The sequence below is a fragment of the Penicillium samsonianum genome (assembly GCF_028829775.1).
Source record: "Penicillium samsonianum strain IBT 33392 chromosome Unknown utg000003l_segment0_segment0, whole genome shotgun sequence".
In the NCBI taxonomy this organism is placed as follows: domain Eukaryota; kingdom Fungi; phylum Ascomycota; class Eurotiomycetes; order Eurotiales; family Aspergillaceae; genus Penicillium; species Penicillium samsonianum.
Genome location: NW_026643261.1, coordinates 4,877,709 through 4,890,115, shown reverse-complemented (window position 1 = coordinate 4,890,115; position 12,407 = coordinate 4,877,709). Strand labels below are relative to the sequence as shown.

Below are 12,407 nucleotides of genomic sequence, written 5' to 3'. Positions count from 1 at the left end.
CTAACTAGTTAGTTATGTACTCCATCACATTGTGGGACGTCGACCACGTCGGTAAACGGTTGACAACTATCACTATTAGTCGTTAACTATGTTATAAAAACAATCATGCCTTAAGCATTCTTGATAGTGTCCAATCCAATTTCTCTCATGTGATAGTAGTAGTCTTATGTTGTATGCCAGTGATCTAACACCGGCTATTAATAGCGACAACTTCCATCAGTTCACACCTGAAATTCATGAAACTTCCCGATAAGGATAACTGCATAGGTGCGAGGCACTACCAGTTGCGCCACGAATCTTTCAACTTGCTATAGGATACAAATTCATGCCCCTGTATCATAATTGCTCAACCATTAGTGGCCTCGGGAATACACCTAGATTGTACTAATGGCAAATACCAGTTCACGGGTATCGTATATACTACGTACTATTGATGAAAGAAACACCAGTACCCCATGAACTCATTGATTTGACTATTTGATCCTCGAGCAGTTGAATCAGCGTGACTACCAGGTAGAACAGCGGATTGTCTAGGTTACATGGCTAGGTTCAGTTAACCTTTGATATTAGGAGTGTTACTAATCTCTGGTATCTCGGGTGTAGTTACATATAATAATCTAAGTCGAAGCCTTTTCCAAATTAATTGTTCAATGATTGTAGTGACCCTAAGATTATATGTTGATACTACCTATGAGCATGACCACATTTGTATTCGAGCTTGTCAAGGCACCTAGGCCAGACAAACACAGAGGAGCTGATTGGAATAGTAACACTGTAGAATGGAAATTTTAGCTACGAACTTCCTCATGGCCTCAAGTATTGTTTTCTGAGGTAGCAATGCCTGAGCTTCATCACAACAACCTCTAACAATACCCAATCCACCAGCATGAATTCATCCCGCCATTTGATCTTATGTTAAAACTATGTAGACCCTCTAGGACCAGTACAAGTTTTCAATATCTCATGTCAAAATAAATTCTTATAGTTGGGGTTAGGTCGAAGATAGCTGTGACAGTGTGGTGTGTATGGCCTGTTCGTGGTAGGCAAACGAAGCGACCTCTGCGAGCTTTCCACCTACCTAATGTTTCTCTATTCTCTGTTTGCCTTCAGCCCATCTCTTCATACGACTTACCTTCCCTTCACCACTCTGCATCTTCCCTCGTCAACTAACCATCTCCCCATCCCGCTCTGTCAGTGGCCCAATGACGGTCAAGGCTAATGGGATAGATACCACATTTTGATGCCACATACGCGTGCTCTGGTCTTTTTTGATGGCCCCGACAAATGGATTCATGTTCGGGATGGACCCAGATAGCGGGTTCGAGAAGGACCCCTTGTAGCTCTGCGGTAAGTTGACCCCCATGCGTGGCCTTTGACCCATGGACATGACCCTCGTCTGTCTCAAGATGCCATCTTGCAAATGATGATTGATTCAATCGGTGGGCTGAGCTAAGCTACAGGACGAAGAAATTGTCACTCTGATGCGAGATATGAATGGCTAATTGGAATCAATATGTGCCTGAAGTTCACTAGACCAAACAATCCTCATTTGACTTCCACAACTAGCTGACCTGGTCTTTTTGCTTTGACAGATTTCCATTCCTATATCGCCTGGTCCCTTGGACCCCCAAGTCAAGCTTTTCGTCGAACACGGCGACAAATATCTACACGGCTCTCAAACTCAACAGAAGCTAGTGGGGATCAGCCACTCTGATCTTCTTGGACCTCATTTGTTCATTCTGCCTGCGAAATGCGATATCCCAGATACTCTGGCGAGCTTTGGCCAAAATCAGGTGCTACATAACATGTGCCAGAATCGTTTGTTGACCTCCCTTTTCTCCTTTGTCAGATGGCTATGTGAATTCCCTTATATTAGCACCAAAAGCTAACTGTGAGTTGGATTCAGTCTGGACTCATTCAATGCTGTCAAACGCCTCCTAGGATATTTCCTTGATTCAACACCTACGATCTGGTCTGCTTCTCAAGTCTCTGCCTTGCGATGCTTCCAGTCCCCTTCTAGCTCCCTTGCGCCAACTGATGTGATAACAAGGATGTTGAGGATCCGGAAGTCCATGATACTATGAGGTCTATCTGCTGCCCATCTCCCCAGCATGCAACCTAGCACACCGTGTCCAGCACAGTCATCGTACCGATTATGATCTTTCCAGGCCTGGTAGGTTTGTCTACAAGGCTCTCATTGCTTTAACATCGAAGGCAACATATATGGCACATTTGCTCAGCCACATATCATCTCAATGCTTCATCGTGACCTCGTGCGCATCAAAACAAGGTATGAATCTATTAACCTCCTGATTATTGTTATGCGCTTGCAAGTGATGATCAAACCTTTTGGGCATTCGGAATCTACTATGTTGTACAAGATTACTCTGATACAAGTTGTCGTAACTATAGTATACACTTGTCATACCACTCTCATGACAGAGCAAGAAATCACTAGCTGACCATGATATAGTTCTATTTAGGTGCCTCTGACCGACCTAGCACGGACTAGAAGTTGCAAGATTGCGCCTTGCATGTCTCTTCTCTTGGACCCTCGAGCACATTGTCTCTTGGTAACTGTTATTTTGGTTAGTACCTCATAAATTTCATTTTCAACACAGCCATACTCCAGCTTTACTTGCACATGATGATCAATCCCACTCCTCATTTTGAAAAGTCCATGTAAACAAAATTTACCTCATTCTGATCCAGGTGAAAGCAGCCAAGGCTATCTCTTTCCTTTTTTTACTTCCTTGAATACTACAATTTACCGATACAAATTGAACATGGCAGCCTGATAAGAGAATTACACAGGTACAAGCATACCCCAGAGAGTGTTTCAACCCTCCAAATCTCGAAATATCCCGCAGAGGTCCTTGAGTGGTGAGACGAAATCCGTTGTCTGCCTGCGATTTGATATGCTTTCATGTACCGACTTTCAGCCCTCGGGGAATGCTTGATTCAGATCTCTCAAATGATGATTATGGCATATCATGCTGATGTGGTAATCACAGTGTTGAAAATATCTGGCCATCTGATGTGAAATGAATACAAGTCCCCCGAGGCTATATGATCCAGCGAAATCAATCTACCTTGGCTTTTTCCTAGCGCACTCGCATTCTCTCTATTTGTACACGACCGACTGACAATTGATTTGTAGATAAGAGCATGATACCACAATTTTCGTAAGGAACTTATATTGAAGTCTTACAAAGAATGAGTGCAAGGTGGACGTATACAAATTGTGATCCCTCTGGGTTCTGGTATGACTCGTCGTACATATCAACTTTCAATTTCTTGAAGACACTACTGTTATGCTTAAAAAGTTGCAAATTATGCCTACACTGGTGAAGTCCAACTATGTCTACAATTCGGATAAATTTCCCTAACTAATGCGAGTTTCATTGTTCTGAAACGTGTCAACGGGAAAGAATTTCCGACGAGAGTTCTGGATATGACTGTCTACTGATATATTCAACGAGCACGAGGAATTGATAGAGATTGCGAGATCTTTCAATGAGAAGCTGCTTGACATCCAAGTTGTCCAAATGACGAATATCAAGAAAGTCGGAATCCCACATGTCAAAAACAACAACCCTCTGATGTGCAACGGGGATTGTCAAGCAATTCCATTGGGCTCAACATCTCTGATCGATGATCATGTCTTGTACGAATCTGTCAATAGAAGGCTACTTGGTATGTAATAATAAGATAATGGTTTTAGGACCTTGCAAGTTTGTATTGCCTAAGGTATGAGTCGCTGGAATAGTACATTTAGATACAAAGTCATGAAATGCTGCGCAAATGGAAGAAAAAAAAAAAGCGTGACACGACACTAGTAACGCTGTGAACCTCGCTGGATCGTATCATTCGCGCCGTCCAGCGCGAGGCGTTCTCCCTCTTCATCTTCACCTTCATAGTACCGTCGATCCCGAATGTAGTACGGTCTCTCAACGTATTCCCCGATTGGTCTGTCCTGCTGCATGAAGATACTGGCCTCGCGGCCCGGGCCAGTTGGTCGCACGCTCCCAACTCGCTGAACAACCTCATGCGGGTTTTCATAGCGAGGCTGGGGAGGACGAACACTGGCTGTCCGAATTATTCTCTCCTGGGGCACTCCACGCTCATCAACATAGACTGCATGACGAGGAAGGTACTCCGCTACTTGTACACTGCTGCTGCGTGAGTAGGGTTCATGGCCTTCCAAAGGAGCAGCGTAGCCTTGTCTCTCATCGGCTGCTACGGGACGAGCATATTCTGACGTCACTCGCCTGTAGACAGGCTGGGGCGGGGGCATTTCCTGCACGTAGTGTCGTTCACCGTAGGGGTCTTGCACAACTGAAGGCGCACGAACACTGCCCGCGTGGTGATGCACTCGTTCATCGTAAACATCCTTTGACATCCGAGAGACTGGCCGGGGCGGGGGCGGGGGCGGAGGTGCCATCGGCTGCAGTCTTGGTGCCTGCGGCAACTCGTAGTACTGAGTGCCATGCTCATCAACCACGATCCGACGTCGAGGGGGTGCCATCATCCGTGCCGGCGGTGCGTCTTCGTAGTAAGTCTCCCGATATGTTGGGGGCGGCATGTCATCCGCAGAAATGTAACGATGCTGTGTGTAAGGAGAGGCTTCCTCGTAGTACCTTGGCCGCTCTTGAACCGGGCGTTCCACAACGTATGATGCCGCTCGAACTGGGCGTGGCTGGGCCTCAATGTACTCACGAGCATAGTCTGATTGCCGAGCATACTGTGAACTGGCGACTCGTCGAAGATCGGCTTCCTCCCGAATTGGTCGTCTGATGCTCAGACGAGATATTGTGCGCTGGGGTCCAGCGTCCGGTAGAGGCTCATGGTACGGGTCAATTTCGTAAACTGGCTCTCGCACTGGTGGTCCGCGACTTTCGTAAACTGGAGTGTATTGAGGGGACGCGATGTCAATGTAGATGGGGCGCTCTGCAGGGTTTCGGCTGCGAACAACCGTAGGATCATCGGCGAATGGCGGCGGTGAAACAGGCTCCTCTTTGATAAATGCCTCGACAGGTTCTGCATTTTGTGTCCTGTGCGAGGTTTGACGGGGCCCTTCATCGCCTTCACGCAGCCTCCTCCGTTTCCGGGACATGATGTGAAAGACCGGAGCATTGGGACTGTCACGAGCAGAATCAGGGTCCGAGTACACCTGATCAGCACCATGTTCAGATCGTTCATCCCGGATTTGCTGGACAGAAGGAACCTTTGCAATGGCCAGAGGTGACACTCGAGATGGCTGGGGAGCTGCCGGTGATGTGATATGGTTTCGAACTACCTTCACGTTTGCGGGAGACGGGGGCTCGCGGATATCTCTGGTTCGGTCGGTGTATCTAGCATCTGGCCTAGATGTTCTTCCAGCAGCACTTTCTAACCCACGGGGATATTCACGATGATCCGCTGGCGGCGCCGCTGGAGCAGGTGGAGAATATTCGGGTTCGTCCACAGTCTCGAACCGATGCGAATCGCGGAAGCGGCTGACGGGAGCCTCTGCTTTGTGGTAGCGGGCCTGCTTCTGAGAATGGGAGTGACGCTGGTCAGCAACAAGGTAAGCATCTGGCATTTCCTGATCAGATCCAGGACGGTTGAGAGCTTCAAGTCGCTGCAACTCATCTGCGTAATGGGTTACCGGAACACGCGTGGCAGGTCCTGTGGGTGCAAGTATAGCCACGGGGGATGACTTCTGTTGTCTGCCAGTCTGGGGAGGCGAGTCAGGAGCTCTACTGGAGTAAAATGAATTGTCGTCGAAGGAGTCACTGGCAGCACCGCCAGGTCCACTGGCCTCAGATGCATCGCTCAGCGAAACCGGCTTCACCGCCTCAAGAGCTTGTTTGAAAACCTCTGAAACATCAAAGTCGGGCTTCGTGTCTTGAACCGCAGGTCTCTGTTTGGTCTCCTGTTTCTTGAGCTCCACTTGATCACGCAGTGCTCGTTCCAATCTCTGTCTTTGTAACTGTAGTTCTGCCCTGATTAGGTCATCCGACTTGGTCAAGAAGATTGGATCGATCTCGGATGTAGGTTTTGAAGCCACACGGGCGGGTTGTGGTGCTGCAGGCAAGGCGTTTCTGGCCGAGGCACTCTGCGAGCTATTGTAAGGCTGTTTTGTGGTTGCAACCACAGGGGAATTTGCCAATACAGCTTTTGGGGGAGGGTGTTTAGGTAAATGAGTTCGAAGAGGGACATTTTGGACATTTCTCCCAGGCTTGCGCACGAGGTGCTGGGGAACATTGAGCCGGGGATGAGTGCCCGAGAAGACTTGGTCATTGATGTTTAGGATTTTTTCGTACTCCCGTACCTCATCATCCGGTGTAGGGGCTGAAACAGCCATGGGATCTGCTGGAAGGTGAGTTGCTGGCCCATGAGTTGCGGCCATGGTCCTAGGGAAAGCTAGGGAAAGGGATCGGTGAAACTAGAACAAGACGAGAGAGACTGGAAGCAGATATGTTTGCCAACACGTAAGACACACGTCAAATATCCACCCAGTCCAATCTACGATTGAGAAGGCTCTGAGGGTTAGATGGTAGAGCAAATGAAGTGTTGTAAAAAGTCCATGCTGGCCGTCAGGGCGCTAAATCCGATTAGGTAAGGTCACGGGAGCTGCCCAGGCATCGGGAAAGTGAAGGAGCGCGAAGGGGAAGCTGATCTTACTCTTACCTTCTCTTTGACCTATGCATCGATCGTTTGCGTTATCCTCCTGTCTGATTATTAGACCTATTGTTACCTTGTCCAGACTTTCACCTGCTTATCATACCTTGCAATTTCACAATTCAAGATCGATGGCAACCAACGGCGTTAACGGAGTCAGTGACTCACGGCCAGTCTTCTTCTTTGATATTGACAATTGTGTAAGTCACGAGAGCCTAAAGTTGGGAATCTGATCACTAATTTATATATGCTCCTATAGCTATATTCTAAATGTTGGTGCTCTTGATTTCCGCTCTTTATGAGCTACTACTGACAGAGCGTACTCCTGAGCAGCTTGCAACATCCACGATGAGATGCAGGCATTGATCAGTAAGTGAAGCCGACACAATATGCTGGAACATATAACTAACACAACTACACTTTTGTTAGATAAATTTTTTGTCAAACATCTCGACCTTAAATCGGAAGATGCCCATATGCTACACCAGAAGTACTACAAGGAGTATGGACTGGCCATTGAAGGCCTTACCCGCCACCACAAGATCGACCCGCTTGCATTCAACTACGAGGTCGATGATGCTCTACCTCTTGACAACATCCTCAAGCCTGATCCCAAGCTGCGCAAATTGTTAGAGAACCTGGACACAACAAAGGTGAAGCCGTGGCTGCTCACGAACGCCTATGTTAACCACGCAAAACGTGTGGTGAAGTTGCTCGGTATCGAGGATCTGTTTGAAGGTGTTACTTATTGTGACTATGGAAGTTTGCCCTTGGTCTGCAAGCCTAGTCAGGATATGTACGCCAAAGCGGAGAAGGAAGCTGGTGCCCCCAGCACGGATCAGTGCTATTTTGTTGGTACGTCACTTTTCACTGCATATCTATGGCCGCTTTGGACTCTTCATGCTAATAGCGTTGAACTAGATGATTCCTACTTGAATTGTGTACATGCGCATGCTCGGGGATGGACTACCGTTCACCTCGTCGAGCCAGGTATCCCCATACCACACAAGCCAGCTGCGAAGTACACGATCTCTAGCCTCAAAGAGCTTCCAGTGCTATTCCCCCATGCTTTTAAACAGCAACAAGAAAACGGTGGTGCTTAGATCTGGACCTGGCCACAATACTCTTCGTTTATTCCCCCTAGACTTTTGGTTTACGACTATGAATGTATATGATTACGGGCCTATTTATCCAGCCAGACACACAAGGTTTTGAATTATGTGAAATGAAATCAGGGTTCAAGCCTGCTATAATGATACAATGAAGAAGCCGTTAGCCGTATTTTTTTTTATCAATGCATGTACATAGCCCTGGAGTAGTGATCTACATCGTAAATTAGAAGTTTCTGCCTCAGGCAGCATACAATCACTTGACGCGCTCCGCTGGACTCAGGAGTTGCCGTGTTTCCGTTCTCTCAACAACCAGAACTTCTCGGTTATCGCTCAAGAGCTCATTGTAGCTCTTGAACCTATTCAGAATGCCTGGCCAAGCCTTATCTGTAGGCACGGTGATCGAGCTGCCTGATGGACGGCAAGCAACAGTGCGCTTCATTGGCACCACCCACTTTGCGGACGGACAGTGGATAGGCCTCGAGTTAGATGAGGCTACCGGCAAAAACGACGGCGCAGTCCAAGGCGAACGGTATTTTGATTGCGACCCAGGACACGGCATGTTTGTTCGCCCAACAGTGGTTGGTAAGATTGTCCAGCCCGAGCCGGAGAGTAAACAAACCACCAAACCGGCTACCAGCGCCGCAGGTGGCAAAGCGCAGCCTAAACCTGGGATCTCCGCTGGTATGCAAAAGCAAACTGGGTTACCTCCTACAGCAGCAAGGCGGCAGAGTACCAATGCAGCCTCCACTCCTACTCCGGCGCCGAAGGGTGTGGCCGCTCGATCGTCTCTCCGAGTATGTCATGTCCTATAAATGCGTCCCTTGCTATTAAGCTAACCCACAATTCTACGTTCTTTAGTCACCCACCAAGTCCCCAACGAAACAGCTCGCAACGACTGCGGGTCGCCCATCCATTGGGAGTACTTCCCGCACCTCTACCGTGTCGTCTAATCGACCCCGATTAGCTCCCAGCACCAGAAGCTCCCTGGGTCCTTCTCCAACACAACCAGCGGCCTCTAGAGGCTCGCGACCCTCGGTGTCCGGGCCAGCAGCCCGAACTTCAAGACCAGGCTCCCAAAGTACCGTTGCTTCATCAACCGCGGGATTAACAAAGCGTCCTTCACTACGGCAGGTTGGCAACACAAAAGCATCGGATGGAGGAGACACGGGTATGAGCGGGAGATCTGGAGATCCAACCGACACTGAGTCGCCTGACACTGAAGGGGAGGGTGCGCAAGACGGAGCTACTGCGCCGAAGACCTCTCGACAATCGATGACTGCTACACGACCAGCAGCCTCGCGTCCTGGTGCCCCGCTCTCTGCATCTCAACGCCAAGGGCAGAGCGGTGCAGTCAATCGTGAGCTCGAAGAACTCAACGCCAAGCTCAGAGTCATGGAAAAGAAACGAGCCGACGACAGGGAGAAGCTGAAGACCCTCGAGCAACTCCAGGCTGAGCGTGATAAATTTGAAACAATCATCCAGAAACTGCAAGCAAAGTACCAACCGCAGCAAATGGAAGTCACTGAGTTGCGCAAAAGGCTGAAAGAACTTGAGACTCGTTCTGACAGCGTGGAACGCATGCAAGCAGAGCATGAATCGCTCATGGAAATGGCTACTCTTGACCGCGAAATGGCAGAGGAGACAGCGGAGGCATTCAAGCACGAGTGTGCAGCGCTACGATTAAGGTTGGACGAGCTGAATTTGGAGGTGGAGGTTCTCCGAGAGGAGAATGAAGAATACAGCCAAGAAACCACTCCCGAAGACAGAACTACTCATGGGTGGCTTCAGATGGAGAAAACCAATGAACGTCTCCGCGAGGCGCTCATTCGTTTGAGAGATATGACTCAGCAGCAGGAGTCAGACCTCAAGTCCCAGATCAAAGAATTGGAGGACGACCTCGAGGAGTACGCTGCTGTCAAGTCTGATTACGAGGCTGCAAAGGAGAGAATCTTGGTCGCTGAGACCAATGTCGATGATCTCAAGCAGCAGCTGGAGACAGCACTTGGAGCCGAAGAAATGATTGAAGAATTAGCAGACAAAAACATGCGCTACCAGGACGAGATTAATGAACTGAAAGCTGCCATCGAAGATTTGGAATCTCTCAAGGAGATTAGTGACGAGATGGAGTACACCCATATCGAGACCGAGAAGCAACTTCAAGAAGAAATTGAGTACCGAGAGGGTGTGTTCAGCGACCAATGCCGAAAGATCACACAACAGGACGAAGTTATCGAAGACCTTGAATACACATTAACTCGTTTCAGGGATTTGGTGACGAACCTGCAGTGTGACTTGGATGATATGCGCACAACCAAGCAAGTTTCAGAGGCAGAGACCACTGAAAATGCAATGCGCCACCGCCAGATGCAGGATTTGAATATGAAACTACAGGCCAATCAATCGAAGGCCCTGACTAAATCTATCGATGTCGAACTGAACCGTATGGAGTCCGAGGAAAATGCACAGCACCTTTCAATGATCAAGCTCTATCTTCCGGAGTACTTTGAAGGGGAAAGGAATTCTATTCAGGCTTTACTTCGATTCAAGCGTGTCGGATTCAAAGCCAATGTTATGAGCAGCACTCTACAAGAAAAGGGATCTGAGCACTCAGTAGTCTCCAACGAAGAACTTTTCCAAGCCCATGTGGTTTTGGAATATCTTATGTGGATCTCAAATGTGTGTGATCGGTTTGTGAACTATATCACAGCTTGCTCGCCCGAGCAATTTGGCAGCATCAAGGTCGCAATGTTCGAAATGGAGCCAGTGGAGCGCATGTTGAACTTCTGGATCGAGCCTATGAAGAAGGACGAAGTAAATCTTGCAAAGCTTGCAGTGGAATTGCAGCGGTCTATCGCCCTCCTCGCTCACCTTGCTGAGACCCTTCTTCCTTCCAGCTTGGAGATGTTTGCCGATGAGCTGTGTATGCGGGCCCATTTATCTCAATCGTACATTGAGCATTCAGCCGGTGCAATCTCACGCGTCAAGCTCATCATCAGCTCCAAGATGGTTGCGGCGGCAGAAGGCGACGAGGAAAACTTGATTGCTCTGAAGAAATTGGACACTTTCACTTCTCAGGCCCGCGGATACAAGGTTGCGATGGGTAAGATCAGCCGGTCTCTTGATGATCTGCGTTCGAGGTCACTTGCACTTCCAAAGGACGCCGATGAACCCTTCAAAAAGATCGAAAATGAAACTAGGCAACTTTCAGAGTTCGCTCGAAAGCTTGGCGAGAACCTTGTCGTCCTCACGAGCGATGAAGGTCGCACGGAACCATTCAGCCCGGAAGAGATTTTGGACTGCATGTCCCAGGCCGCCGTGTCTTTTGCCTCGTCTTCCGAAACCTTGGATGAAAATAACGACCCTGTTTCGTTGCTCTTTACCAAATTGCGGGATGTAGGCGACCAATTTGAGGAGCTTGATTCCATCTCATCAGATCTGTCTCGCACGACAGAGTTTGAGAGAGCCGCATTCCCCTGGGTTGCCCGTGCTGCCGAATTAAAATCCAACAAAATGACATCCCCTGATGCAGACGAGGAGATCCGCCAATTGAGAAATGAGATTCACGAGGCGTCAGCCGCACTTGGAGTCAAGGACAATACCCTCGAAGAGCAGGGTCTAAAGATTGAGCATCTTGAATCTAGGATGCGGGAGGCAAGCAAGAAGGCTGCCATGGTCAAAGATCTTGAAGCCAAGATCGAGGAAATCCAGAGAGCAGGGAGTGAACTCGAAAAAACAGTTGAACAACAAAAGAAGGAGCTTCAGACAGCCGAAGCAGAGCGAGACGAGTCCATGGCTCGTCTTGAGCGAATGAAGCGCATGTCCGGAACAGCAGGTCTGACGACCTCGGGTAACGGCGCCGTCATCGCCAGTGAGGCCTCTTTAGCTGCCATGGACGAGAACGAGTCTCTCCGCGCTGAAGTGGAAAGCCTCCAAGCAGCCGTGCGTTTCCTGCGTGAAGAAAACCGCCGTTCGAACATCCTCGACCCATACTCCGTCCAGCGATCTACTGAAATGCACGCCTGGCTCGATTCGCCGCTCGCACGTGCCAAACCAACCCCCGAACAAGAGAAGATCCAACGCACTGCTCTCGAAAGTCGGGACGTCATGACCCATCTCCTCAAACTTACCAAGGAGTCCCATGTCCCCGATCTCAAGTCCACGATGACTCCTCCAGCTAGTGACGACAAAGACAACGCCAGCCGCACTGCCTGGCGCCCGTCCAAGACCCGCCTCCGTTATCAGGTACTCCAACAGCGCGAAAACTTTGAGCACTGGGCCGAATGGCGCGATGAGATTGTCAATCACGAACGTGAACAAGACCGCCTGGCCGCCGCCAAGCAGGAACGTGCAATGCGTGATCGCGTCTCCAGGCATGCTCACAAGGCTTCTGTTGAGTTTCCCCAGGGCTTAGGTCATGGCATGATGGGCCGTGCCTGGCAGATTCTGGGCATGCAAAAACACCGCAAGAACGACTCCATAAGTACACCTGCTCCGGACGGTGTTGAGATAGTGACCACGGACTGAAGCTTTGGTTTCGTTGTATGAAAGCCAGGATATCGATATCTCGTGTTGTACATGACATTCACACTTTCTTTTAACTTGTACCCTATTTGTCTTTCTGGCAGCTAC

The 12,407-nt window shown here is 49.1% G+C and overlaps 4 protein-coding genes across 4 annotated transcripts; 2 read left to right on the top strand and 2 right to left on the bottom strand.

Annotated features, from left to right (window-relative positions):
* Nucleotides 1–991: 991 nt before the first annotated feature.
* On the bottom strand, nucleotides 992–1,294 carry N7471_005473 (uncharacterized protein; the record flags this gene model as incomplete). Its single annotated transcript, XM_057278192.1, has 2 exons — nucleotides 992–1,078; nucleotides 1,172–1,294. 2 exons carry the CDS (start codon nucleotides 1,292–1,294, stop codon nucleotides 992–994), a joined length of 210 nt encoding a protein of 69 aa, XP_057137802.1.
* Nucleotides 1,295–3,835: 2,541 nt separating this feature from the next.
* N7471_005472 (uncharacterized protein) lies at nucleotides 3,836–6,394 on the bottom strand (the record flags this gene model as incomplete). The annotated part of the gene is made up of 1 exon (XM_057278191.1): nucleotides 3,836–6,394. The coding sequence occupies one exon, from the start codon at nucleotides 6,392–6,394 to the stop codon at nucleotides 3,836–3,838; it is 2,559 nt and encodes an 852-aa protein (XP_057137801.1).
* Nucleotides 6,395–6,797: 403 nt separating this feature from the next.
* N7471_005471 (putative pyrimidine 5'-nucleotidase) lies at nucleotides 6,798–7,769 on the top strand (the record flags this gene model as incomplete). Its single annotated transcript, XM_057278190.1, has 5 exons — nucleotides 6,798–6,866; nucleotides 6,926–6,938; nucleotides 7,000–7,035; nucleotides 7,096–7,521; nucleotides 7,588–7,769. 5 exons carry the CDS (start codon nucleotides 6,798–6,800, stop codon nucleotides 7,767–7,769), a joined length of 726 nt encoding a protein of 241 aa, XP_057137800.1.
* Nucleotides 7,770–8,143: 374 nt separating this feature from the next.
* On the top strand, nucleotides 8,144–12,302 carry N7471_005470 (uncharacterized protein; the record flags this gene model as incomplete). Its single annotated transcript, XM_057278189.1, has 2 exons — nucleotides 8,144–8,572; nucleotides 8,637–12,302. The coding sequence occupies 2 exons, from the start codon at nucleotides 8,144–8,146 to the stop codon at nucleotides 12,300–12,302; spliced, it is 4,095 nt and encodes a 1,364-aa protein (XP_057137799.1).
* Nucleotides 12,303–12,407: the final 105 nt, after the last annotated feature.